Raw genomic sequence first — 22,931 nt, forward strand, 5'->3', positions numbered from 1 at the left:
CCCCTAGCCCTGGACAGGGGTGCCTGGGCAGTCTACTCACAGTTCCAAGCTCTGTGGCACCGCTTTTCGAGTGTATCTGGAGATCATCTTCCTCTTCGGCCTCAGACGCGGCCTGGGCTTGCACGCCAGGGTGGGGGCCTCCGGGCCTGGCCTTCCAGCCGGCTCCGGCCCGACCCCCTCACGCCCCTTTCTGGCCCCGTCTCTCCCCGTCGTCTAGACTCCCGACCGCCACCTCCCCAAGGCCACCACCTATCCAGTTCCCCGCTCCCCCCCCCCCGTCTTCCCGCGGGGCCGGAAGTGACGAAGACAGCAGGACAGCTGCCTAATGCTCCCGCCAGCGCGCAGTAGTAACGAGGCCCGGTGATTCCGGAGGCTGAGAGGGTTTCTGACTTTTTCTTAGGGTTTCCCCTGGCCTCAGATCCGATGCAGGCGTTGGGAATGAGCCTGGGCCAGGTTTTGGAGGCTGTGGAACTGAAAAACGCCGAATCCTCCGTGGCAAGACCCAGTTGGTGTTCTCAAGTGGTGGGAGGAGCGGCGGCGGAGAGGTGCATCACCAGAGAAGCGGCGAAGAGACCCTAGAGCCGTAAGAGAAATTAACTTCCTTTGCTCCGAGGGAGGGAGGGATCCCTCTGGTCCCAGCAATAAACATTGAACTCTGAGACCCTTGCTACTTGGCCCCTTCCCTTTCTTCAATTCTGGTTTTCTCATCTGTTCGGTGAGGAATTAGTCTGGGTAATCTCAAAATCTCTTTTCGTTTTGACACTAAGTTTTGTTTAATGTGGTGCTCTTGGCGTAAGGGGTAAGGGGGTTAGAAATATTGTCTGTTCCTCAGGGTTGAAAGGCAAAATGATTTGGACAGATTATGTTGAGTGGGTGTCTGGATAGAAGATGGAGATTGCTCATGATGAGTCGGTTATTAAAGTAAAGCATTGAATCGCGGCATTCGGAGGTCCATCAAGTGCAGTGCCATCCTTTACCCAAGCACTATCCCTCAGAAGTAAGGAATTTCACCACTTTCCCGTAATTCAAGATGGAGTGCTCATTTGTGAATTTTCTTAACCATACTTTGAAGCTACATTTTCACTCTACCACTTAAGAAATAATGGGTTTCTAGGAGCTCTGCTGGCCTAGTGCCTAAGGTATTTCACTGCTAACCAGAAGGCTGGCGGTTCAAACCCACCAGCCCTTCCCAGGAAGGAAAACTAGGCAATCTACTTCCGTAAAAAATTTACAGCTTCGGAAACCCAAAGGGGGTCGCTATGAGTCGTAATCGACTCCATGGTGGTGAGTTTGTTTTTTTTTTAGTATACCCCTGAGATTTGAAAAAGGGGCAAATTTAGGACAGCTGGTTGTAGGATCAAGAGCCATGGGCAAATTGTGTTCTTTTTGGAGAGCAACAGAGGGGAACTGTTATTTTGGGATGAGATGATAGGACATGAATGTTCTGTAGTTTTGAATTGCCCAATGCCATACAATGCTTATAAAAGGGAGATTTAAAATTATGTAGACCATAAGAGCTTTTAAACTATAAAATTTTAAACCAGGGGGGAATTTTAGAGATGGTAGAGTAAAATTCTTATTCTACAATTGAGGGAAAAGCCCCAGAAAGAGAAAGTGAAGTGCCCACAGTGACATGTCTAATTAGTGGCAAAAGTAGAACTTTTGCTGGTGTTTAAACAGTGAATGTTAGTGCAGAGTTTTCCATTACTAGTGCAAGGATAGGCATTTTTAAATTTTATTCATACCTAATTATCAATTAATTTGGGAATATGACACTGGATTTCCATTCACTATCTTAATATAAAATTTCCTTTTATATGATTTTAAGTATAAAATTCATTATAAAGAATAATACTAAATAGATATTACTGTAATTGGTACAGGGTCAAGGCAAAAACCATGTAGTATGTGAATAAATGAATTTTGGGGGACTCGTGTTAATGGAGTCAGCTGGAAGAGTTGAGGGAGTAGGTTGTTATTTCTGCATTGTTGTATGTGGTTTATATTATTGGAACTTTAAATGTAGTTATCAAAGAAGAATGGAGGGAAATACGAAGCTTGCTACAGTGGAAGACACTGTGGAATACCACCTGTTCCTCATACCAAATGAACCAAAGGACCCAGAAAAACACAAGGAGATTCTTCTGAAGTATATTGAGAGAATAATGACCCAGTTTGCACCCATGCTGGTTCCTTATATCTGGCAGAATCAGCCATTCAATCTCAAATACAGACCGGAGAAAGGTAAGGTTCTTTCATCTGTCTTGATATGTGTGCTTTTAATGTCATTCTGAAAGCAATGAAGTATAAAAATAGTCCATAGTTCGTTCATTGTGGTAAGGAAGCAATATATATCCTGAACTTTTAGATTAGTGATGCTTGCCTAGATTCAGTTAAGCCCTTTTTAAAAAAATCATGTTGATGAAAACCTTTCTAACAGTCATTACCTCAGGAACTAGAATATGCACAACATTGTTAAACTCAGGGCTACTCTTTTGAACTCTTAATTACTTTACTAGGTCATAATATACTAAACTTTTTCAGGAAATTGGCTACTTTAACCATAGTCCCTTTTGGTATCACTCAGAATTCCTAGATCTTAATGATGTATTTAGTAGGCTGCATTGTTTCAGATAGTTGTTTTGGTGGGGATCAAAGAGTGACTCAGCCTGGCTTGTAAGAGAAATAATTGGGCTTTATGACCACTATTTGCCACCAAGAAGCACTTTGAGGTTTCTCCACTACTTCCTTGTGTTGTTGATACTTGAAGTCTGACCTCTGGCCAAATATAGCACTTTGTTGTATCATTTCTTATATCATTTCTTTACTAAAATGAGTCATGAACAGATGACCAAGACTCTATTCTGTGACTTAATGTTGGGTCTTCCTTGGGATCATGTTGTGCCACTGTCAATCTGGCTCTTAATCTCAAGCTTATCTGTTATGTATTGGCTAGCAGTTAACCAAATGTCTTCCTTATTGTTATGGATTGAATTATGTACCCTCAAAAGATGTGTTGTAAATCCTAACCACTATACCTATGGTTACAATTCCATTTGGGAATGGGTTGTCTAATGAGGCAAGATTAGTGTAGAAGTGTATCTTGAGTCAATCTCTTTTGAAATATAAAAGAGATTAAACACAAAGTAGCAAGCAGAGATGAGGGAAGAGAAATGCTAAGCTACATGAAGATTGCCCAGGAGCAGAAGCTCAAAGAGAGGAGGACCTTTCTCCAAAGCTGACAGAGCAAGAAAGCCCTCCCCTAGAGCTGTCACCCTGAATTTGGACTTCTAGCCTCCTAAACTGTGAGGAAATAAATTTGTTTGTTAAAGCCACCCACTTGTGGTATTTCTGTTATAGCAGCACTAGAGAACTAAGATACCTACTGTTAGTTTTATTGTATTTACTGAAATACATGTGGTATTTATTGGCAAGAACGCTGTCACACTGTCACATTAGCACAGCACATCCAAAACTAAGTTAACTTTCCTCTAGAACATCATTTTTTTATCTTCTGTTTTCTCATTTTATGTAACTCTACTCTAGTTAGTAATTCAGAATCATGCTCCAATCCTCACTTTGCCATGTTCAGTCAGGCTCTAAGTCCTACCATCCTTACCTCTCAGCCATGGCTCTTTCTTGGCATCTGTTTGGTTGTAATCAAGGCCTTTTTTATCTCTTCATCTGGAAAACTACAATGTTGTTGTTGTTGTTATGTGCCGTCGAGTCAAACCCGACTCATAGCGACCCCTCCTTGGGTTTCCGAGGCAGTATCACTATGGAAGTAGGATTGCCCAACCTTCCTTCCGAGGAGTGGCTGGTGGGTTTGAACCGCCAGCCGTCTGGTTAGCAGGCAAGTGTCTTAGCCACTATGCTACCAGAGCTCCAATAGCCACCTATTTATCTACTCTACTTACTATTTCTCCAGTTCCTTATACTGTTGCCAATTAGTTTTGTAAAACACAAATCTGATGGATTCTCCTGCATAACATTCTTCAACAGTTTTCCATTACTTGAGGATGAAGTTCAAATTTAAGTTTAATATATGAGTAGCTAAAATAGATACCCTAATTGGAAATACTCTAGTTGAGGAAACTTGGGAGAATTGGTTTGAGGAGAAGAGTTGAGTGGGCTTTTCTTCCCATCTGAATTTTTATTTATTTATTGACTTGGCAGCTCTTGAGATACTCTGCAGTGCACTTCTTTGAAAATTTCTGCTTTATCCAAATTTAATCTGATATTCCCAAAACATGCTTTTTTTTTTTTGGTCATGCCTCTGTACCAACATGTTGTGTCTTCTTCCTAGAATCTCACCCCTGATCATTCTTGCAGACCAGCATAGCTCATATATCACCTCCTTTATGCTCACATAGTCCTTAGTACATATATTTATCATCTTATTTTGAATGACTTGATTGTCTACTTCTCATGTTAGACCCTGAGTTCTTCATAAAAAGCATCTTGTACCATACTCAGTATTGCATCCCCAATTCCCAGTATAGTACCTGGGCCATAATAGTCAGTCAATGAATGGTTGTTTGATTGAATGAGCACATGTATTTTTATTTACAATGACAAGTTTATCTGCTTACATGGTTGTTTTTCTCTTGTTTTTAGGACATGTTCCTGCTCATATTTTTGGCATGACAAAGTTTGGGGATAACATTGAGGATGAATGGTTTATTGTTTATGTAATAAAGCAGATTACAAAGGAATTCCCCGAATTAGTAGCAAGGTATTGTAGGTATTTTAATAATTCTAACTATTCTGTTATTGAAAATAAGTCATCACATTTTTATCATTCTAATAAATTTGTCCTAAAGTCTGATGGAAATTGTACAAATTTGGGGTATAGATTTTAAAAGTGACTTCTGTTTTACAAGGAGCTCTGGTGGTGTAGTGGTTTTCTAGGTCCAAAGGGTAACCTAGAGCCATAGTCTTGGGGGTTCTACTAGGTTCCATCTGACTGTAATTCTGGTCATTTTTGTATTTTTGAATTTTGTTCCACATTTTTCCTCCCACTCTATCCAGGATCTCCAGTTTTGATCCCTTCCTGAGTGGTTGGCATTGGTAATTGGGCACTATCTAGTTCTTCTGGTCTTGAGGTCCCTCATATCCTTGGACTAATTGTTTCCAACTGGCTTTGATTTTCTCTACTCTTCTGTGCTTCAGATGAGAGGAAACCAATACTTGCATCCTACATGGCCACTCAAAAGCTTTTAAGACCCTAGTCACTACTCACAAAAGTAGGTTGTTGAAAAAGATTTTTATGTACTACGTTGTGCCAGTTGAGCTTGGTGTCCCCCAGTACTGTGGTCCCGAGTTGGCAAGCCCGGTAATTCTCTCTCAAGGTGTTTAGTTGTTTCTGAGCAGTTACTCCAACTCTGGCTTCTGTTGCTTCTCTAATGAGTGTGGCTAATTTTGTATCACTCATATCTATGTAAGATTATTTTTAGCTAAACCTATTCTTGGTCTAGAGTACATTCCTGTTCTCTGACCCTCACCTGATCTTCTCAGTTCTCTATGCATTTATTTGTAGCCTGGTGTTTGATGTTAGTAGTGATGCAGTATCATGCAAAAAATATGGAATACTTCATGAATTTATTTGCGCAGGAACCACGCTAATCTTTTCCGTATCGTTTCAATATTAGTACATGTGCTGCTTCTGATGGATTTTTAAGTGAACAACCACAAAAATATTAGTTCCTGTCTTTAGGGAGATAATAAGGAGGAGGCAATATCTTTTGTGTGTAGATTCTGATATTTATATAATGATGGTTCATTCCTAAACTCTTTAAATCTGGACATCTACTGTCTTGTCAGTTTTTAAAAAACTATTACAAAAAAAAAAGAAACACTTCCTCTGTGTCCCTGCCAGATTAATCTTCCTAAGGTACAGTTTTAATCAAGATAGTACCCTGCTCCAAAACTTTTAATTTTTTTTTCTTTGCCTGTAAAACCAAAAAAAAAAAAAAACCAAACTCACTGCCATTGAGTTGATTCAACTCTAAGCCTATTCCCTTTGATCCAACCAACATTAAAGCTCTTCACAAAGTAATATAACTGTGCTTTTCCAGTTTTACTCTTTTCTAGTTACTGTTCTCCAAATACCCACCCTAAGTTGCCAGCTCCGTGCTTTACTATGCTATTCCCTCTCCTAAGAACCTCTCCTCTTCTCCCTGTATCTCTACCCATTAAAAGTGAAAAAAGCTAGGACAAAATATACAATATGCTACATTTTGGATGGAAAGAAAGGAAATAAGAACATATACTCCCATTGACTGTTATTGTTAGGTGCCCCTGAATCAGTTTGACTCCTAGCTACTCTGTGTACAACAGAACTAAACACTGCCCAGTCTTGCATCATCCTCACAATCTTTGCTATGCTTGAGCCCATTATTACACTGTGTCAGTCCATCTCACTGAGAGTCTTCTCTTTTGTTACTAACTCTCTTCTTTACCAAACATGATCCTTCTCCAGGGACTGGTCCCTCCTGATAACATGATCAAATTATGAGAAACAACATCAGGCCATTCTAGCTTCTAAGGAGCATAGGCTGTACTTCCTCCAAGACAGAGTTGTTCATTCTCTGACAGTCCATGGTATATTTAATATTCTTTGCCAGTGCCATGATTCAAATGCATCAATTCTTCTGTGGTCTTCCTTATTTATTGTCCAGTTTTCACATGCATGTGAGGCTATTGAAAAGGCAATGGCTTGGGTCAGGTGTACCTTTTTTTTCAAGGTGACACCTTTGCTCTTTAACACTTTAAACAGGTCTTTTGCAGCAGATTTGCCAAGTGCAATACTTCATTTGATTTCTTAACTGCTGCTTCCATGGGCGTTGATTGAGGGTCCAAATAAAATGAAATCCTTGACAACTTCAATCTTTTCTCCATTTATCATGATGTTACTTATCGTCCCAGTTGTAAGGATTTTTGTTTTCTTTATATTGAGGTGCAATCTGTATTGAAGGCTATAGTCTCTGATCTTCATCAGTAAGTGCTCCAAATCTTCTTCACTTTGAGCAAGCTAGATTGTGTCATCTGTGTATTGCAGGTTAATGAGTCTTCTTCAATCCTGATACCACGTTCTTCTCCATATAATCCAATTTCTTGGATTATTTGCTCAGCATACAGATTGAGTAAAAATGGTTAAAGGATGCAACCCTGATGCATACCCTTCCTGATTTTAACCCATGCAGTATCCCCTTGTTCTATTTGAACAACTGCGTCTTGGTCTATATACAGGGTCCTCGTGAGCACAGTTAAATGTTCTGGAATTCCCATTCTTAATGTTATCCATAGTTTGTTAGGATCCATACAGTTGAATACCTTTGCATAGTCAATAAAACACAGGTAAACATCTTTCTGGTGTTCTTTGTTTTCAGCCATCTGACATCAGCAATGATATCCCTCGTTCCTCATCCTCTTCTGAATCCAGCTTGAATTTCTGGCAATTCCTCGTCTCTGTGCTGCTGCAACCATTTTAAAATTATTTTCAGCGCATTTTTACTTGTGTGTGATAATGATATTGTTTGGTAATTTCTGCATTCCATTAAATCATCTTTCTTTGGAATGGGCACAAATAGGTATCTCATCTAGGCAGTTGGCCAAGTATTTGTCTTCCAAATTTCTTAGCATAAATGAGTGAGTGCTTCCAACATTACATCCATTTGTTGAAGCATTTCAATGAATATTCTGTCATTTCCTGGAGTCTTATTGGCTAGATTATACATAAACAGATTCAAGAAGGACACACAAGAAATAACAATGGTGGGGTGGCAGGAGTTGGACAATGGGAACAAAAGTAGAAAAGAGAATTTTTCATTGTGTAACTATATTTTTAAAAAATTTTAAGCAAGTGAATGTATTATCTGTTCAAACATTTAAATTTTAAGAAAGAGATGCAAATGAGACAAAACAGAATTATCATTTAAGGCCCAAACAGCACTTCTATAAAGGCTTTCCTAATCTCAGCTATAGGTGATTTTTTTTCTTCTTTTGAAATCCTATTGTAATTTGTATATTTTTGTCTCCTACTATTTATTTATATACTTTTCTTGTTTTCTCTCCTTAGCTTTTCGTCTCCCTCTAATGCCTCTTCACAATGTTACAGTCTCTTTCAGTGCCAAATAGTATCTTAAACATTTTGCTTCTTTGTATCAAATTGCATATTATACATACTAAAATATTTACTAAGATGAGAAAAAAGTATTAGAATAAAATTGTTTATTGTTTTGATTACTAGCAAATATATGCTTTTTGAATGCAAAATTGGGACTTCTTTTGCATTAGGATTGAAGACAATGATGGTGAATTCTTGTTAATAGAAGCTGCTGACTTTCTTCCCAAATGGCTGGATCCTGATAACAGTACCAATAGGGTAAGTGTACCCAAGATCAGAAATTTTCAGAGATGAAATCATGTTGCAATGTTTTCTATATATACCTAGAGTTTGCCAGTGGCAAGCGTGGAAATTAAAATGTATCATTTTATAGGTGTTTTTCCACCATGGAGAGTTGTGCATTATTCCAGCCCCAAAGAAACCAGAAGCAGTATCCTGGTTACCTACCACAAACCCAACAATCCCACAAGCATTGAATATAATCTCAACACACCCAGAAAAAATTTTGGCCTCAGAATCTATACAAGCTGCTGTGAATAGACGCATCAGAGAGTAAGAAAATTACAATTTCCTTTGCTAGTTGAGGAGCAGTGTGGTTTAATGCAGCTCAGTCTGTATCACATGTAGAATTTCTTTCACTTACATTAACTCTGGTTTTCATTCGGTCTTTATCCCTCTTTTTCATCAAATTGATTAACTAAGTTGTACCTAGGGCTGCTATGAATTGGCGCCAACTCAACAGCACCTAACAATAGCAACATTTTCTTAGATTTTGAAACTAAGAAAGTGATATATCTTTTAATTCCCATTGAAACATATAATATAGACCTTTTTTTTTTTTTTTTAATCTTAGATAGGGTGGCTAAGTATTATCTATGTCCATAGATAGTAAAAATGAGACCTTTAAGAATAAAAACCTAAGCAAGCACAATGAGCTCAGTTTCTTGTGTGGTTATAGGACTAAATGTGGAATTCTTTGGCCTCTGTAGGACACTGTAGGCTTTATTCAAAAGAGACGGTCTTAGCCTAATAATATATTAGTTCAGCCATTCAATATTTGAATATCACTGTCTAACACCATCCAGTTCTTTTAAATCTTCTAGCTTTGTAATAGTAATATACTATTTACCATTTGTAAATATACTATTTTGTATATTTTGTATACTACTTTGTAATAGTAAATATACTATTTACCATTTTTTAAAAGAGTAAATTCTGACTTTATTCTTGTTCCAAAGTATACCAGATTTTTTGTTTGTTTTTAATGAACCACCTTAATTCCTTTTATTTTCTACTTTTTCCCACTTTTTCTCTTTCCTTTTCTTCTTTCCTACACTCTTAAGTGTATACAGTGTTTTTATCTTTACTTCACTCTTGATATGAAGCAAGACAATATGTTGAGGGAGGGTGGTGAATGGTATCAGAATTCTAGATTTTTATATATAATAAAAGCAATAATTTTATCTATCACAGGTACCCAGAAAAAATTCAAGCCTCCCTTCATCGAGCCCACTGCTTTCTTCCAGCTAGCATTGCAGCAGTACTAAAGCAGCACCCCAGATTGGTGGCTGCAGCAGTCCAAGCATTTTACCTGCGAGACCCTATTGACCTGCGAGCCTGTCGAATTTTCAGAACATTCTTACCTGATACACGAATAATGACTTCAGTAAGATAGCTCCTTTGGTCATTTAGTTTCTCTACTGGAAAAATATTTGAAACATTATTTTAATTGTTTGTTAGAAAAAATTAGAAGTATTCTGTTTGCTCATAGCAAGTTAATGGACATTTTTTTCTTTCTCCCTCACAGTGTAAGAATATTTGTTCAAGAGACCTAACTCCCTATTTTATACCTCAAATGTCCTCGTTATTTTTGACCATACTTTCCCTATTTGAATTAATTAGTTTCCTCTTGATAAAACATTCATCTCTTCCAGAGAATTAATAATTATTCTTTATCTTCTATTCCACTGAACTGCTGTTTGGTATAACTAATGGTAAGAATTTCACTAGTGATAACTAAAAAATAGGCAATGAGAGTGATTTTTTTTTTAACTTGTCCATTTATTTTTCCTTCTTTGCCCTTCCCGCCCATCCTTGTTAACCAACAAAGAGAATTTCTTTCCCTGTGTAAACCTTTCCGTGACTTTTTACAATAATGAATTCGTACAGTATTTTTCCTTCTGTGACTGACTTATTTCACTCAGCATAATGTCCTCCCAGTTCATCCACATTATGAGATGATTCACTGATTCTTCGTTATTCTTTTATGTTGCATAATATTCCATTATGTATAGGTACTATAGTTTGGTTATCCATTCATCTGTTTATAGGCACTTAGCTTATTTCCATCTCATTGCTATTGTAAATAGTACTGCAGAGAATGAATGTGCATGTATCTATTTGTGTTGTGGGTCTCACCTCTTTAGGTTATATTCCTAGTAATGAAATTGCTGGATTAAATGATATTCCTATTTCCAACTCTTTAGGAAGCAATATACCATTTTCCACAGTTGTTGCACCATTTTATAGTCCCACAAGCTGTGTATGAGAATTCCAATTTCTCCATACCCTCAGCATTTGTGGTTTTCTGTCCTGTTGAACTTTGCTATTGTTTTTGCAGTGAGACAATATTTCATTGTTTTGACTTGCATCTCTCTAATGGTTAACGATTGTAAGCATTTCTTCATGTGTTTGTTGGCTGCCTAATATCTTTTTTAGGGAAGTGTCTTGTCACATCCTTTCCCCATTTTTGAATTGGATCATTTGTCTTTTTGATGTTGAAGTGTTGACATTTTCTATAAATTTTAGAGATAAGTCCCTTGCCAGATATGTCATTGTCAAATATTTTTTCCCACTCTCTAGATTCTCTTTTCACTCTTTTGGAGAAATCTTTTGATGCACATAAGAATTTACTTTTTAGAAGGTTCTGGTCATCTAGTTTCTCTTCTGCTGTTTGTGCATTTTAGATTATGCTTAATACTCTATGTATACCATAAATTAGGGCCCCTAAGTTATCACCTACTTTATCTTTGATGAACTTTATAGTTTGGGGTTTTACAAGAGTTAATTTTATGTCATTTGAATTATATCAATAAATAGTTTGAATCTTCTTTGCATTTCATCTACAAAATGAAGCTCATAAATGGAGTTATTACTATATTTAACTGTGAAATAATATTTATATTTTATTTTCAAGAAAAGACTCATGTGCTTTGTGTTCTAATGCCCAGGTCACTTTCACCAAGTGTCTGTATGCACAGTTGGCACAACAAAGGTTTGTGCCAGACCGGCGGAGTGGATACCAGCTGCCTCCTCCATCTCATCCCCAGTATCGAGCCCATGAATTGGGCATGAAGTTGGTAATGATAAACCAAAAATTTTATTTCCTTTTTTAGGTAGTAGTACTTTTAACAGACCATTGGCACAGCATAGAAAGTCTAGGACTATGCCCAATTTATGTGAGAATGTAATAAAATTCAGCATTTCAAATTAGAAGAAAACAGTTGATTGTTCAGTAAGTGATAATAGGACAACCAGGAAGCCAATTGAATAATTAGAGTTGACTCCCTCGTACGTTATGCCAAAATAAACTCCAGTTAGATTAAATATTTAAATGTGAAAATTAAAACCATAAATGTTCAAAGAAAATGCAGGAAAACTTTTTATAATCTGAATAGGAAAAGACTCTTAAGTATGAATTAAAACCAGAAGCTATAAAAGAAAAGACTGATATATCTTACTATATAAAAATTAAGCATTTCTGGATGGGAAAGAAAACTAGTCCCTGTCGAGTCAATGCCAACCCATGGAGATCCCACAAGTGTCAGAGTAGAACTGTGCTCCACAGGGTTTTCAATGGCTGATTTTTCAAAAGTAGATCACCAGGCCTTTCTTAGGTGAAAAAGAAAAACCCTATAAATAAAGTCACAAGGTACTAAACCTGAGACAGTATTATATTTGCAATGTAAATGACAAAGAGCTGATTTCCCTATTATGTAAAGAGTTCCTGTGAGTCAGTATGAAAAATATATAATAACCAATTAGTAGAAAAATGTTCACAAGCCATGAAGGATAGTCTACAGGGAAGGAAATACAAATGACTTAATTTGAACATAAGAAAAGTATTGAACCTTTTTCATAATTTAAAAAATACAATTTAAAACTATAAGATAGTGTTTTCACTATTATATTGGCTAATATCAAGAAGTTTGATAATGTACTGAGTTGGTGTGGTGAATACAGAGAGATACTCTAAAACATTGATAGTAGGAATGTAAATTGGTTCAATCTCTTAGAAGAAAATTTTGGCAACTTTTTTTTTTTTATTGTGATTTGGGTGAAGATTTACAGAGCAAATTCACTTTCCATATAGTAGTTCACATATACTTTGTCTCATGTCATTGACCACAGTTTACCACAATGCAACAGCTCACCTCCCACTTCCTCCCCATAGTTACCTCTTCCCAGTGTCCATCCCTCCATACTCTCCTGCCCCCTGAGCTGTCTCCCTGTGCATAAGCAGCCCTTCTTTCTCCCATGATTGTTCTCTCCAAGGCGTGTGTCTACTTGAGGTAAATGTTTTACTCACATGCCTGTACTTTGTTTGGCTGGAAACCACAGGTGTGGGTTCAATTCCAGACTTGAAGGGCAGCTAGGGGCCATAGTCTCAGTGGTTTCACCAGGCTCTATCAGACCAGCAAACCTGGTCCCCACCTTCTTTTTTTCCCTCCAAATGATTTTGAGTTTTGTTCCACATTGTTCTCCCTCTCTATCCAGGATCTCCTACATAGATCCCCTTCCAAGGGGATGACAGTGGTAGCCGGGCACCATCTAGTTCTTCTGGTCTCATAGTTGTATAGGTTGCAGATCAGATGGTGTACCAGTTGCTAGGACTGATTGTTTCCATTAATTTTGGTTTTCTTCTTTCTTCTTTGCTCTTGACGAAGAGAGGCCCATTGTTGCATCTAGATGGCAGCTTGCTAGCTTTTAAGATCCCAGTCGCTACTCACCAAAGTAGGAGGTGGAACAATGTTTTGTATAGTATGTTACGCCAATTGAGCTTGATGTCCCCTGCGACTATGGTCCCAAGCCCACAGGTTCAACTTCTCAGTCCCTCTGGGTAGCTGGCTGTGACCAAGCAGTGACCACAACCTTGCCCCTTGTCAGCTCTACTATACACCTGGGAATTCTGATCATTCACATAAACTTATAGGACCATTGTCTAATTTTGGCAGTATTTATCATCATTTAAAATATACAAACTCTTCTGCTCAGCATTTTCACCTCTAGGAATTTATCCATTATATATTTCACATGTGCACAAAGATGTATATATGAGGATACTTACAACAGCATTTTTGTAGTTGCAAAAAATTGGAAACTACCTAAATGTTCCTTAGTAGGGGAATAGTTAAATAAATTATGGTCTGTCCGTGAAGTGAAATCGATACATTTGTATGTGCTCATATGAAATGATGTACAAGGCATATGATTAAGTGAAAAAAACAAGGTGCAGAACAGTATACTGTCATTTAATGTCAAAAGGGGTGGAGTATGAGGATATACATACACAGACACACACATATATATATCTGCTTGTGTTACAGATTACTTCTGCAAGGATATGCAAGAAATTGATAGAAGTAGTTTGTTCTAGATTGATCAGCGAAGCTCTGAATTACTTTTCCATGTGTATCTATTATTTTTTAAATATATGTTTTTAATCAAAGGATTCTGAAAATGAAGTGATTCCCTTTCATTACAATGTCTGAGACCATGCTGAATTTATTTATAATTTCTGTTAGACAAGAAACCTTTTGTGTATGTGTGTGTGCATATTTACTTTTTTTTTTTTTTAATTGTGTTTTGGGTAAAAGTTTATAGAGCAAATTCACTTCCTGTACAGCAGTTCACATACACTTTGTCTCATGACATTGCCTACAATTTACCACAGTGCAACAGCTCCCCTCCCACTTCTTCCCCATAGTTACCTCTTCCTTGTTTCCTTCCCTCCATGCACTCTTGTCCCCTGAGCTATGTTCCTGTGCATACACAGCCCTTCTATTCTCCCATGATTGTTCTCTCCAAAGAGTGTGTCTACCTAGTGTAAATGTTCGCCTCATATGCCTGTTTTTGTTTGGCTGGAAGCCACGGGTATGGGTTCAATTCCAGACCTGAAGGGCAGCTAGGGGCCATAATCCCAGGGGTTCCACTAGGCTTAAACAAGAAACTTTTTGCAAGCCTTTTCTTAAGTAAAAGAAATAAGTTTAAATTTCCTGTTTTATAGTTGGCAGGAAAAGAAATCTCTTTGAGGAGAAATATTTTTCATTTTTTATTACTTCTATAGTTTTTAGTAATTACAGATATTTAAAAACTGGAAAATAAATTGAAATTTTTCATACAATCTAAAAAGTTATGTAAATGTTCACATGTACATGTGTCTAGTCAACTGGTTCTTGAGAGGGGCTAAGTGAAACAAAGTAACTTAATAAAAATTCTGACTATTTCATTTAGGCTCATGGATTTGAGATCTTGTGCTCCAGAAGTAGCCCACATTTTTCTGACTCCAAGAAATCCCTTGTTATTACTTCACCACTGTGGGCCAGCTTCCTTGACAGTCTGAAAAAGAATGACTACTTTAAGGTAGGACTTGGGATATATATTTTTTTAAGTGTATATTTCAGGGAAAAATAAGCCAGTGACGTAAAATCAAAATCCTGTGGTCAATGTGTAATATATAATACAACCTTAGAAGATGATATTCAACTTAAGGTCTTTGAAGTTGGTAATGAGGGAGTGTCTATGAACTATATTCAGTATTTTAGAAAAACTAATAATATTTGTACTAAATGATAAAAAAAAAAAGGTTAATGTTTATATCATATGAGCAGTTTGCACAAATTGTTAAGATAAATGTGAAGTCAGCAAATAGGTAAATCAGTAAAAACACGGATAAAAAGACCACAAAAAGACAGCTGGTAGACATCTCTTAAAATATCCTCACTAGGAGTAAGCCTTTGAAGAAAATAATGAAAACGGTTTTTTAGCTATGTAAAACGAATATGAGTGACATTCAGTGTTATTGAGTATGCAGTGAAGTTAATACTCCTATACATTGCTTGTAACATTGTAAATTGGTATTACAATGTTGAAAAGTAATTTGGTAGTGTGTTCCAAGAGTCTGGAAAAAAGTTCAAACAAACAAAAAAACCCATGACTCAGAAATTCACTCTGAATAATCTCTTTTAAGAAAACATTGAAGAAGTAGAGAAGTCCATAAATATATAGTGATTATAAAGACTGTGTAGCAATATGAACAGTGCTTGTTATTTTATAGTGTGTTTTTTAAAGAATATAAAATATTAAGTATAATGACCATTATAAACAAGCATGTAAAAAACAGAAATGATAGTTAAAGTGGGATTAAGCTACTTTTTGGTTCTAATTATAAACTTTCTGTAATGCTTTGTTTTGTAATTTAATTACTAATTAACTGTATCAATTATGACTAATTAAATACTTTTTTTTCCAATGGTAATAAACTTTCCAAATTGAAAAGAATTAGCAATTAGGATGAAAGGATTAGGAACCAATACTTCTCGCCTAGTCCCCTCATTTGAAGAAACAGTAGCCCAAACAGGTATGTTAATTAATGATAAAACAAAGACTAAGACTTGAGCCTCATGATTCCTGAGTAGTGTGTTATATCATAGACTACCTCTCTGGAAGTTACTAATGAGCAAGTTAGTGTAATGACACCCTGTAAATAATGTTCTGATAGACTATTGCTGTTTCTTAAGGGACTGATAGAAGGCTCTGCTCAGTATCAAGAAAGGCTAGAAATGGCAAAGAACTACTTCCAACTCTCAGTAAACCGACCAGAAAGGTGAGTTCATCACTGCCTAACCATGGAAAAGATGTTTACCTTTGTTTTATTGACTATGCAAAAGCATGTGACTGTGTGGATCATAACAAATTATGGATAACATTGCAAAGAATGGGAATTCCAGAACACTTAATTATGCTCATGAGGAACCTGTACATAGACCAAGAGGCTGTCGTTTGAACAGAACAAGGTGATACTGCAGGGTTTAAATCAGGAATGGCGTGCTTCAGGGTTGTATCCTTTCACCGTACTTAACTTAGTCAGTATGCTGAGCATATAATCCAAGAAGCTGGACTATATGAAGAAGAACGTGGCATCAGGATTGTAGGAAGACTCTAACAACCTACAGTATGCAGATGATACAACTTTGCTTGCTGAAAATGAAGATGACTTGAAGCACTTACTGATGAAGATCAAAGAGGTTTTGAGTATGGATTACATTTCAACATAAAGAAAATGAAGATCCTCATAACTGGACCAATAAGCAACATCATGATAAATGGAGAAAAGATTGAAATTGTTAGGGATTTCATTTTACTTGTATCCACAATCAATACCCATGGAAGGAACAGTCAAGAAATCAGATGACATATTGCACTGGGCAAATCTGCTGCAAAAGAAGCAAAAAGATGTCACTTTGAAGATTAAGGTGCACTTAGCTAACCCAAGCCATGGTATTTTCATTTGCCTCATATGATGTGAAAGCTGGACAATGAATAAGAAAGACTGAAAAAGAGGTGATGCCTTTGGTTTACGGTGTTGGCAAAGAATTGTGAAAACACCACAGACTGCCAGAAGAACGAACAAATCTGTCCTGAAAGAAGTGCAGCCAGAATGTTCCTTGGAAGAGAGAATAGCCATACTCCATGTGACCTACTTTCGTCATGCTGTCAGAAGGGACCATTCCCTGGACAAGGATACCATGTTTGTTAAAGTAGAGGGTCAGTGAAAAAGGGGAAGACCCTCAACAAGATGTGCTCAAGTATAGCAAGGATTGTGAGGGTGGTGCAGGACTGGGCAGTGTTTTGTTCTGTTGTACATAAATAAGGTCACTATGAGTTAGAGCTAACTTGACAGCACCTAACAGCAACAACAACAAAACGTGGCAGCAGAGTGCTAGCTTGCCAGGAGTTAAAGAGTTACTCTTGAGATAGGTGCAGAAGTTAGAGTACCCATATTTAAACAGATTATGGTAAAGAACAGCAGAATGCCTATGTGGTGTAGTAAATTACCTGGTATGGCTTTTCTAGCCATAAGTCTTTGTAAATTCTGTGGTGGAATTTGCTGTGAGAAACTGAGGAGCTCCTGATAGTAAAACTTATCTACCTGGCGTATTTCTGTTGGACGCAACACAAAGCAATGTTCTGGGAGGTTCCTGCTCTCTCTCAGGTACTTAGAATTCTGATGTTATAATTGGTTAGTTTGGCCACTCTGCCAGGCTCAAAAGGAGGCCTCCTCGAGGCAGAAGAAGTCTCTCTGACTGCTGGCTGAGGAAGGACACGCTCCTGAGGGATACACGCTGCTGGGAAAGAGACACAAGAGACACACGTTGCTGTGAGAGACACCAAGAGATACGCACTGCTGGGAGAGAGACTGTGAGAGACTGTTGGCTGAGAGAGAGTGGGCTGAGAGAGACTGAGCGTTGTTCCTGAACTTGAATTGTAGCCTGGTGCTTCCCTAATATGCCCCATAATCTGTGAGTTCTGTGTGGCCACTGCAACGAATTATTGAACCCAGGAGAGCGGTGGTGGATGCTGCAGGAGGAACGGTTGGTGTCAGGCTTGATGAAAGGGCTAGAGGGAGGTCGCATGTTTGGCCTCACAGGAATAGGCCTTGGGCTATTGATGGTGATTCTGTCTTCCTCTTGTGCAGTTAGAGGAGGTCGGAAGATGTGGCCTCCTTGCCGCTTTAGCAACCTAGTGAAGAGAGTAGTCTTTGGGGAGAGGACGTGTCCTACAGAAGGTTACTGCCAGTAACAGTAAGTGACAGGTATAGTAATAATAAAATAGCTAACATTTATCGAGTTTTTACAAAGTGTCAACCACTTTAACTCATTAGTTCCCATTTGATAGCCCTGTGAAATAAATTCTATTGTTATTCCTATTTTACAACTAAAAAAGCTGAGGCCAAGAGAAATTAAGTAATTTGCCCAAGGTTACAAACTAGTAAGTGACAGACCTGGGATTTGAACCTAGGCAGTTTGCTGTTGAGCCATGTACTTAATTTTTATGAGTCTGAGCGATGGTTACCTATTTTAGGTAGCACTGAAACATAGGAAGCAGCAGGCATTCAGCCTCCAAATTAAATATCAGTCTAACCTGCCACACATTTCATGGTGGAAAAAAAAGACATGGACACGGGGTTGGAAGGAAGTGGCACCACCCTTTAAAATTCAGTAAAGTTGAGTTTTCAGTTTTGGAAATGGTGGAATAACCATTTCCTATATGGAATATGGGAACTCTGGTGGCTTAGTGCCTAAGGCATCTGACTGCTAACCACAAGGCTGGCGGTTCAAACCCACCAGCCACTCCTCAAAAGGAAGATTGGGCAATCTACTTCCGTAGAGATACTGCCCAAGGATGGGTCACTATAAGTTAGATTCGACTCGAAGGCAGTGAGTTTTTTGAGTATATGGAATTTGAAAAGGAATAACCTTTTCCAACTATATTCCTGTGAACCACAATTATAAACCCTGGACAAAATATTAAAAAAAAAAAAAAAAACAGTGGTTTTGAAGACACTGGAGAGCAACGAAGCAGGCAGAAATAGGAGGTACTATAACCCTTGAAAGAAGAAAATCACTTGGTTAAGGTCCACATTTATCTGACTTGTCCCCTGAGGCACTTCTCAGTCAGTGGTACATGGGAAATAGAGCTCAAGCAGAAAACAACTGAGCTGAGGAATCAAAGATCAGAAGTTAGTATTGGAAAAAAATTCTGTTTATGTTTGTAAACTTGAATTTGAGATACTTAAAGCTATCAAGGGAGCTCTGTGGTGTAGTCCCTAAGCCATTTGACTGCTAACCAGAAGACTGGGGGTTCAAACCCACCAGCCACTCCTCGGAAGGAAGGTTGGGCAATCTACTTCCATAGTGATACCACCTCAGAAACCCACAGAGGGGTCGCTGTGAGTTGGATCCAACTTGACAGCAGTGCATTTCGTTTTTTGGTATTTTATAGTATTAAGTAGTAGGAGAGAAAGAGCTTTTGTATGTTAAGGTTTAACAGGTCCTGAGTTGTGTGTGTATATGGTTTCTGTTTTGTTGCTGGCTTTTGTTTGTTTGTTTCTTGAGTCAGTCTCATCTGGTTTTGAACCCCATCTTACCATATACATTGTCATCTGAATATTTTGCCAACATCTCAAACACCTCATATTCACGTACTGTATAAACACCTATATTCTTTGAATGGCTCACGACTATGCAGTGTTTTCGTTCTGTTGTAGGGTGCTGTGAGTCATAGCTGACTCGATGATACCTAACAACAACAACAGCATATTCTTTGAAGACTGTGTGAACAAGGGTGCTGCTGAGAGGGCTCTAACTGCACAGCTGTCTGAGGGATGTTAATGACTTACAAGTACTACTTTCTCTTCCATGTCTACAGGTGTCTCTGTCCCACTCCCTAAAAGAGGATGCCTCCTTAGGAGGTCATTTAAGGAAATTGGAAGGAGTTACAAGAGTAATGGAGATGACCCTCGTGATTAGTAGAATCTCCAAGATGATTCTGATATGCCCTTAGGGGACCACTCCCTTATTGAGAAGCATTACCTTACAGTCATGCATTAGAGTGAAGTTAAGAGAATAGAAATACTGTTTGTAGAGCGTTAGGGCACCTTCCTGTGACTAAGATAGGTTAGTGGTTGAGTGGCTCTATTTTTAAAAAATAGTAAAGTTTGTTTGTTATTGTTACAAAAGTAACATGTTCATTCTTTTATCAAATACAGAAAAATGTAAGAAAGAAAAAAAAATTATACCAGAGAGTCAATCACTGTTACCATTTTGGCTTTCTGCCTTCCAGAGTTTTTTTCGGCTTACCTAGTTGATTTTTTTTTTAATTTATATAGCATAGTGCCTAAGGCATTTGACTACTAACCAGAAGGCTGACGGTTCAAACCCACCAGCCACTCCCTGGAACGAAGGTTGGGCAATCTACTTCCATAATGATTCCACCTTGGAAACCCAGGGAGGGGTTGCTGTGAGTTGGGTTCAACTCGATGGCAGTGAGTTTGTAAAATTTATATGTTGTTGTATTGTTGTTGTGTGCTGTCAAGTTGGACCCGACTCATGGCGACCCCTCCTTGGGTTTCTGAGGCAGTATTACTACGGAAGTAGATTGCCCAACCTTCCTTCCAGGGAGTGGCTGGTGAGTTTGAACCGCCAGCCTTCTGGTTAGCAGTCAAGTGCCTTAGGCACTATGCTACCAGAGCTCCCTAAAATATATATACTATATATAAATTTTATAAAGGAGCACTGGTGGCGGTGTGGTTAATGCATCTGGCAGCTAAGAGGTTGGCAATTTGAACCTGCTCTGCAGGAGAAAGGTAAGACAATGTGCTTCCGTAATGATTTACAGCCTTGGAAAAACCCTGTGAGGCAGTTCTACTCTGTCCTATAGTGTTGCTATGAGTCAGAATTGATTTGAAGACAGTGGCTTGGTTTTGTCTTACATTTTCCCAAGATATTATAAAGCCTTTATAAACATAATTTTAAATAGCTGTACAACAATTTAGCAAATATATGTATATGCCATAATTTACTTAACTATTTTTGCTATTGGGGGAATAACGTAATAGCTTAAATGTTCAACATTTTAGTGTTGCAGGAGAATAATTTCTAAAGAGTTTAAAACCAAACTCACATCTCCTTCCATACTTGTTTTTCTCAAATTCCCAATGCTGGCTTTTTTTTTAAACTGACTTAATATCATAGAGTTTTTCCCAATGTCTTTTAATAGTACCACCATCTTCCTTGTCACCCATACCCCCTGGTTCTCCCTTAATCCAGTCCCTAGATCCTATTGATTATTTTCTTGCATCTTTGCATTCTTCTTTCTTATTGCTCCACTACTCTAGTTACTTATTACCTCTCTTTTTTTAAAAAAAAAAAAAAAAACAAAACTTGTTATTGTGATTTGGTTGAAAGTTTACAGAGCAAATCAGTTTTCCATTCATCCATTCATACACATTTTGTTTCATGTCATTGATTGCAGTCCCTTCAATGTAACATCACTCCTCTTACATCCTCCCTGTATTTCTCATTTCCATTCCTCCTTCTCTCCTAACCCTTCCTGTCTTCTGAACTTTGTCTTTGGGCAAATGCTGCCCTTTTGATCTCAAATGGTTGATTGTTCTAAGGAGTATCTACCTGCCTAAAGTTATTGTTCACCTTGTAGACCTGTCTGTTGTTTGACTGAAAATTCAGCTATAGGAGTGAGTTCAGTTTCAGGTCCAAAGATGATCAAGGGCAGTTTCAAGAGCCATAGTCTTGTGGGTTCCAACAGTCTCTGTCCACCCAGTAAGTCTGGTCTTTTTTATAATTTTGAGTTTTGTTCCTTTTTTCTCCCACTGTATCCAGGACTTTTTAATGTGATTCTTTCAGAGCAGCTGGTAGTGGTAGCAAGGCACCAACTATTTCTGGGTCTCCGGGTCATGGTGCCTGAGGTTTGCATAGTCCATTAGTCCTTTGGAATAATTGTTTCCATGTATCTTTTTTTTGTTTGTTTTTTTCACTCTTTGCTCTTGACAGGATTATTATTGCTCTTTATTTATTTTTCACTTCTCTGCCCCCACCCCAATAAATTTAATTACCTTCTCTGATAATTCATCTGGTACTCCTATATGATTTTATATTTTGCCTTTTATAATGGTTATTTGTATATTTCTTTTCCCAGTAATATTTATATAACATGGAGAGAAGACAATGTTCTGTCACCCACATGATTTAGCAACATATGCAAATGCTTTTAAAGAAAATGAATACAAGTCCATTATGCAACCTTGATTCACTCCACTCAAATAGTTTAGACAAGATTTCATCAGTTTATGTAACGATTAGTCTTTATTTGCCTGGAACAGAGGAAGAAGGAAAGTGAGGAATTGGAGGACAGTATGGAATGTGCCTATTTCAACAAACGGATGCCCCATTGCAGGCACTCACTCGGTTATACCAAGAGATTTGGAATATACCTACCTGGCCAACTGCCTGGAAAATATCCATATTTATACCCATTCCAAGGGGATTCCACAGAATGTGGAAATTATAGAACAATATCATTAATATCACACGCAAGTAAGATCTTACTGAAGGTAATTCAAAAACGGTTGCAGCAGTATATTGACAGAACTTCCAGAGGTGCAAGCTGGATTCCGAAGAGGACGTGGAACAAGGGATATCATAGCTGTTGTCACATGGATCTTGGCTCAAGGCAAGGAATACCAGAAAGATGTTTACTTGTGTTTTATTGACTATGCAAAGGCATTTGATTGTGTGGATCATGAAAAATTATGGATAACATTGAGAAGAATGGGAATTCCCAAACACTTGATTGTACTCATGAGGAACCTGTACCTTGACCAGGAGACTATCATTTGAATGGAACAAGGGGACACTACATGGTTTAAAATCAAGAAGGGAGTGCATCAGGGTTGTATCCTTTCCCCACACTTATTCAATCTATATGCTGAGCAAATAATCCAAGAAGCTGGACTATATGAAGAAAAATGTGGCATCAGGATTGGAGGAAGAATCATTAACCTGAGATATGCAGACAATACAACTTTGCTTGCTGAAAGTGAGGATGACTTGAGGCACTTACTGATGAAGGTTGAAGAATACAGTCTGCAGTATGGATTACGTCTCAATATAAAGAAAACAAAAATCCTCACAACTGGACCAATAGAGAGAGAAGATTGAGATTG

General features: G+C 37.9%; 2 protein-coding genes and 1 non-coding gene across 3 annotated transcripts in view; 1 reads left to right on the forward strand and 2 right to left on the reverse strand.

Annotated features, from left to right (window-relative positions):
* Positions 1–87, reverse strand: part of FAM149B1 (family with sequence similarity 149 member B1) — a 107,838-nt gene extending 107,751 nt beyond the window's left edge. Inside the window, exon 1 of the mRNA XM_007940621.2 lies at positions 41–87. Within this exon, the coding sequence (XP_007938812.1) occupies positions 41–87 (47 nt within the window). The remainder of the gene's footprint in view (positions 1–40) is intronic.
* A 1,952-nt stretch (positions 88–2,039) lies between these two features.
* The window catches only part of ECD (ecdysoneless cell cycle regulator), a 33,724-nt gene continuing 12,832 nt past the window's right edge, over positions 2,040–22,931 (forward strand). The window contains exons 1-8 of the mRNA XM_007940622.1: positions 2,040–2,244; positions 4,618–4,735; positions 8,299–8,386; positions 8,502–8,680; positions 9,602–9,794; positions 11,359–11,487; positions 14,642–14,770; positions 15,928–16,013. Coding sequence (XP_007938813.1) covers positions 2,040–2,244; positions 4,618–4,735; positions 8,299–8,386; positions 8,502–8,680; positions 9,602–9,794; positions 11,359–11,487; positions 14,642–14,770; positions 15,928–16,013 — 1,127 coding nt within the window. The remainder of the gene's footprint in view (positions 2,245–4,617; positions 4,736–8,298; positions 8,387–8,501; positions 8,681–9,601; positions 9,795–11,358; positions 11,488–14,641; positions 14,771–15,927; positions 16,014–22,931) is intronic.
* On the reverse strand, positions 5,578–5,686 carry LOC122149991. Its single transcript, XR_006163428.1, has one exon. It is a non-coding gene; the product is annotated as a U6 spliceosomal RNA (small nuclear RNA).

Source organism: Orycteropus afer, unplaced genomic scaffold, assembly GCF_000298275.1.
Source record: "Orycteropus afer afer isolate SDZICR_OR568_19922 unplaced genomic scaffold, OryAfe1.0 scaffold00070, whole genome shotgun sequence".
Lineage (NCBI taxonomy): Eukaryota > Metazoa > Chordata > Mammalia > Tubulidentata > Orycteropodidae > Orycteropus > Orycteropus afer.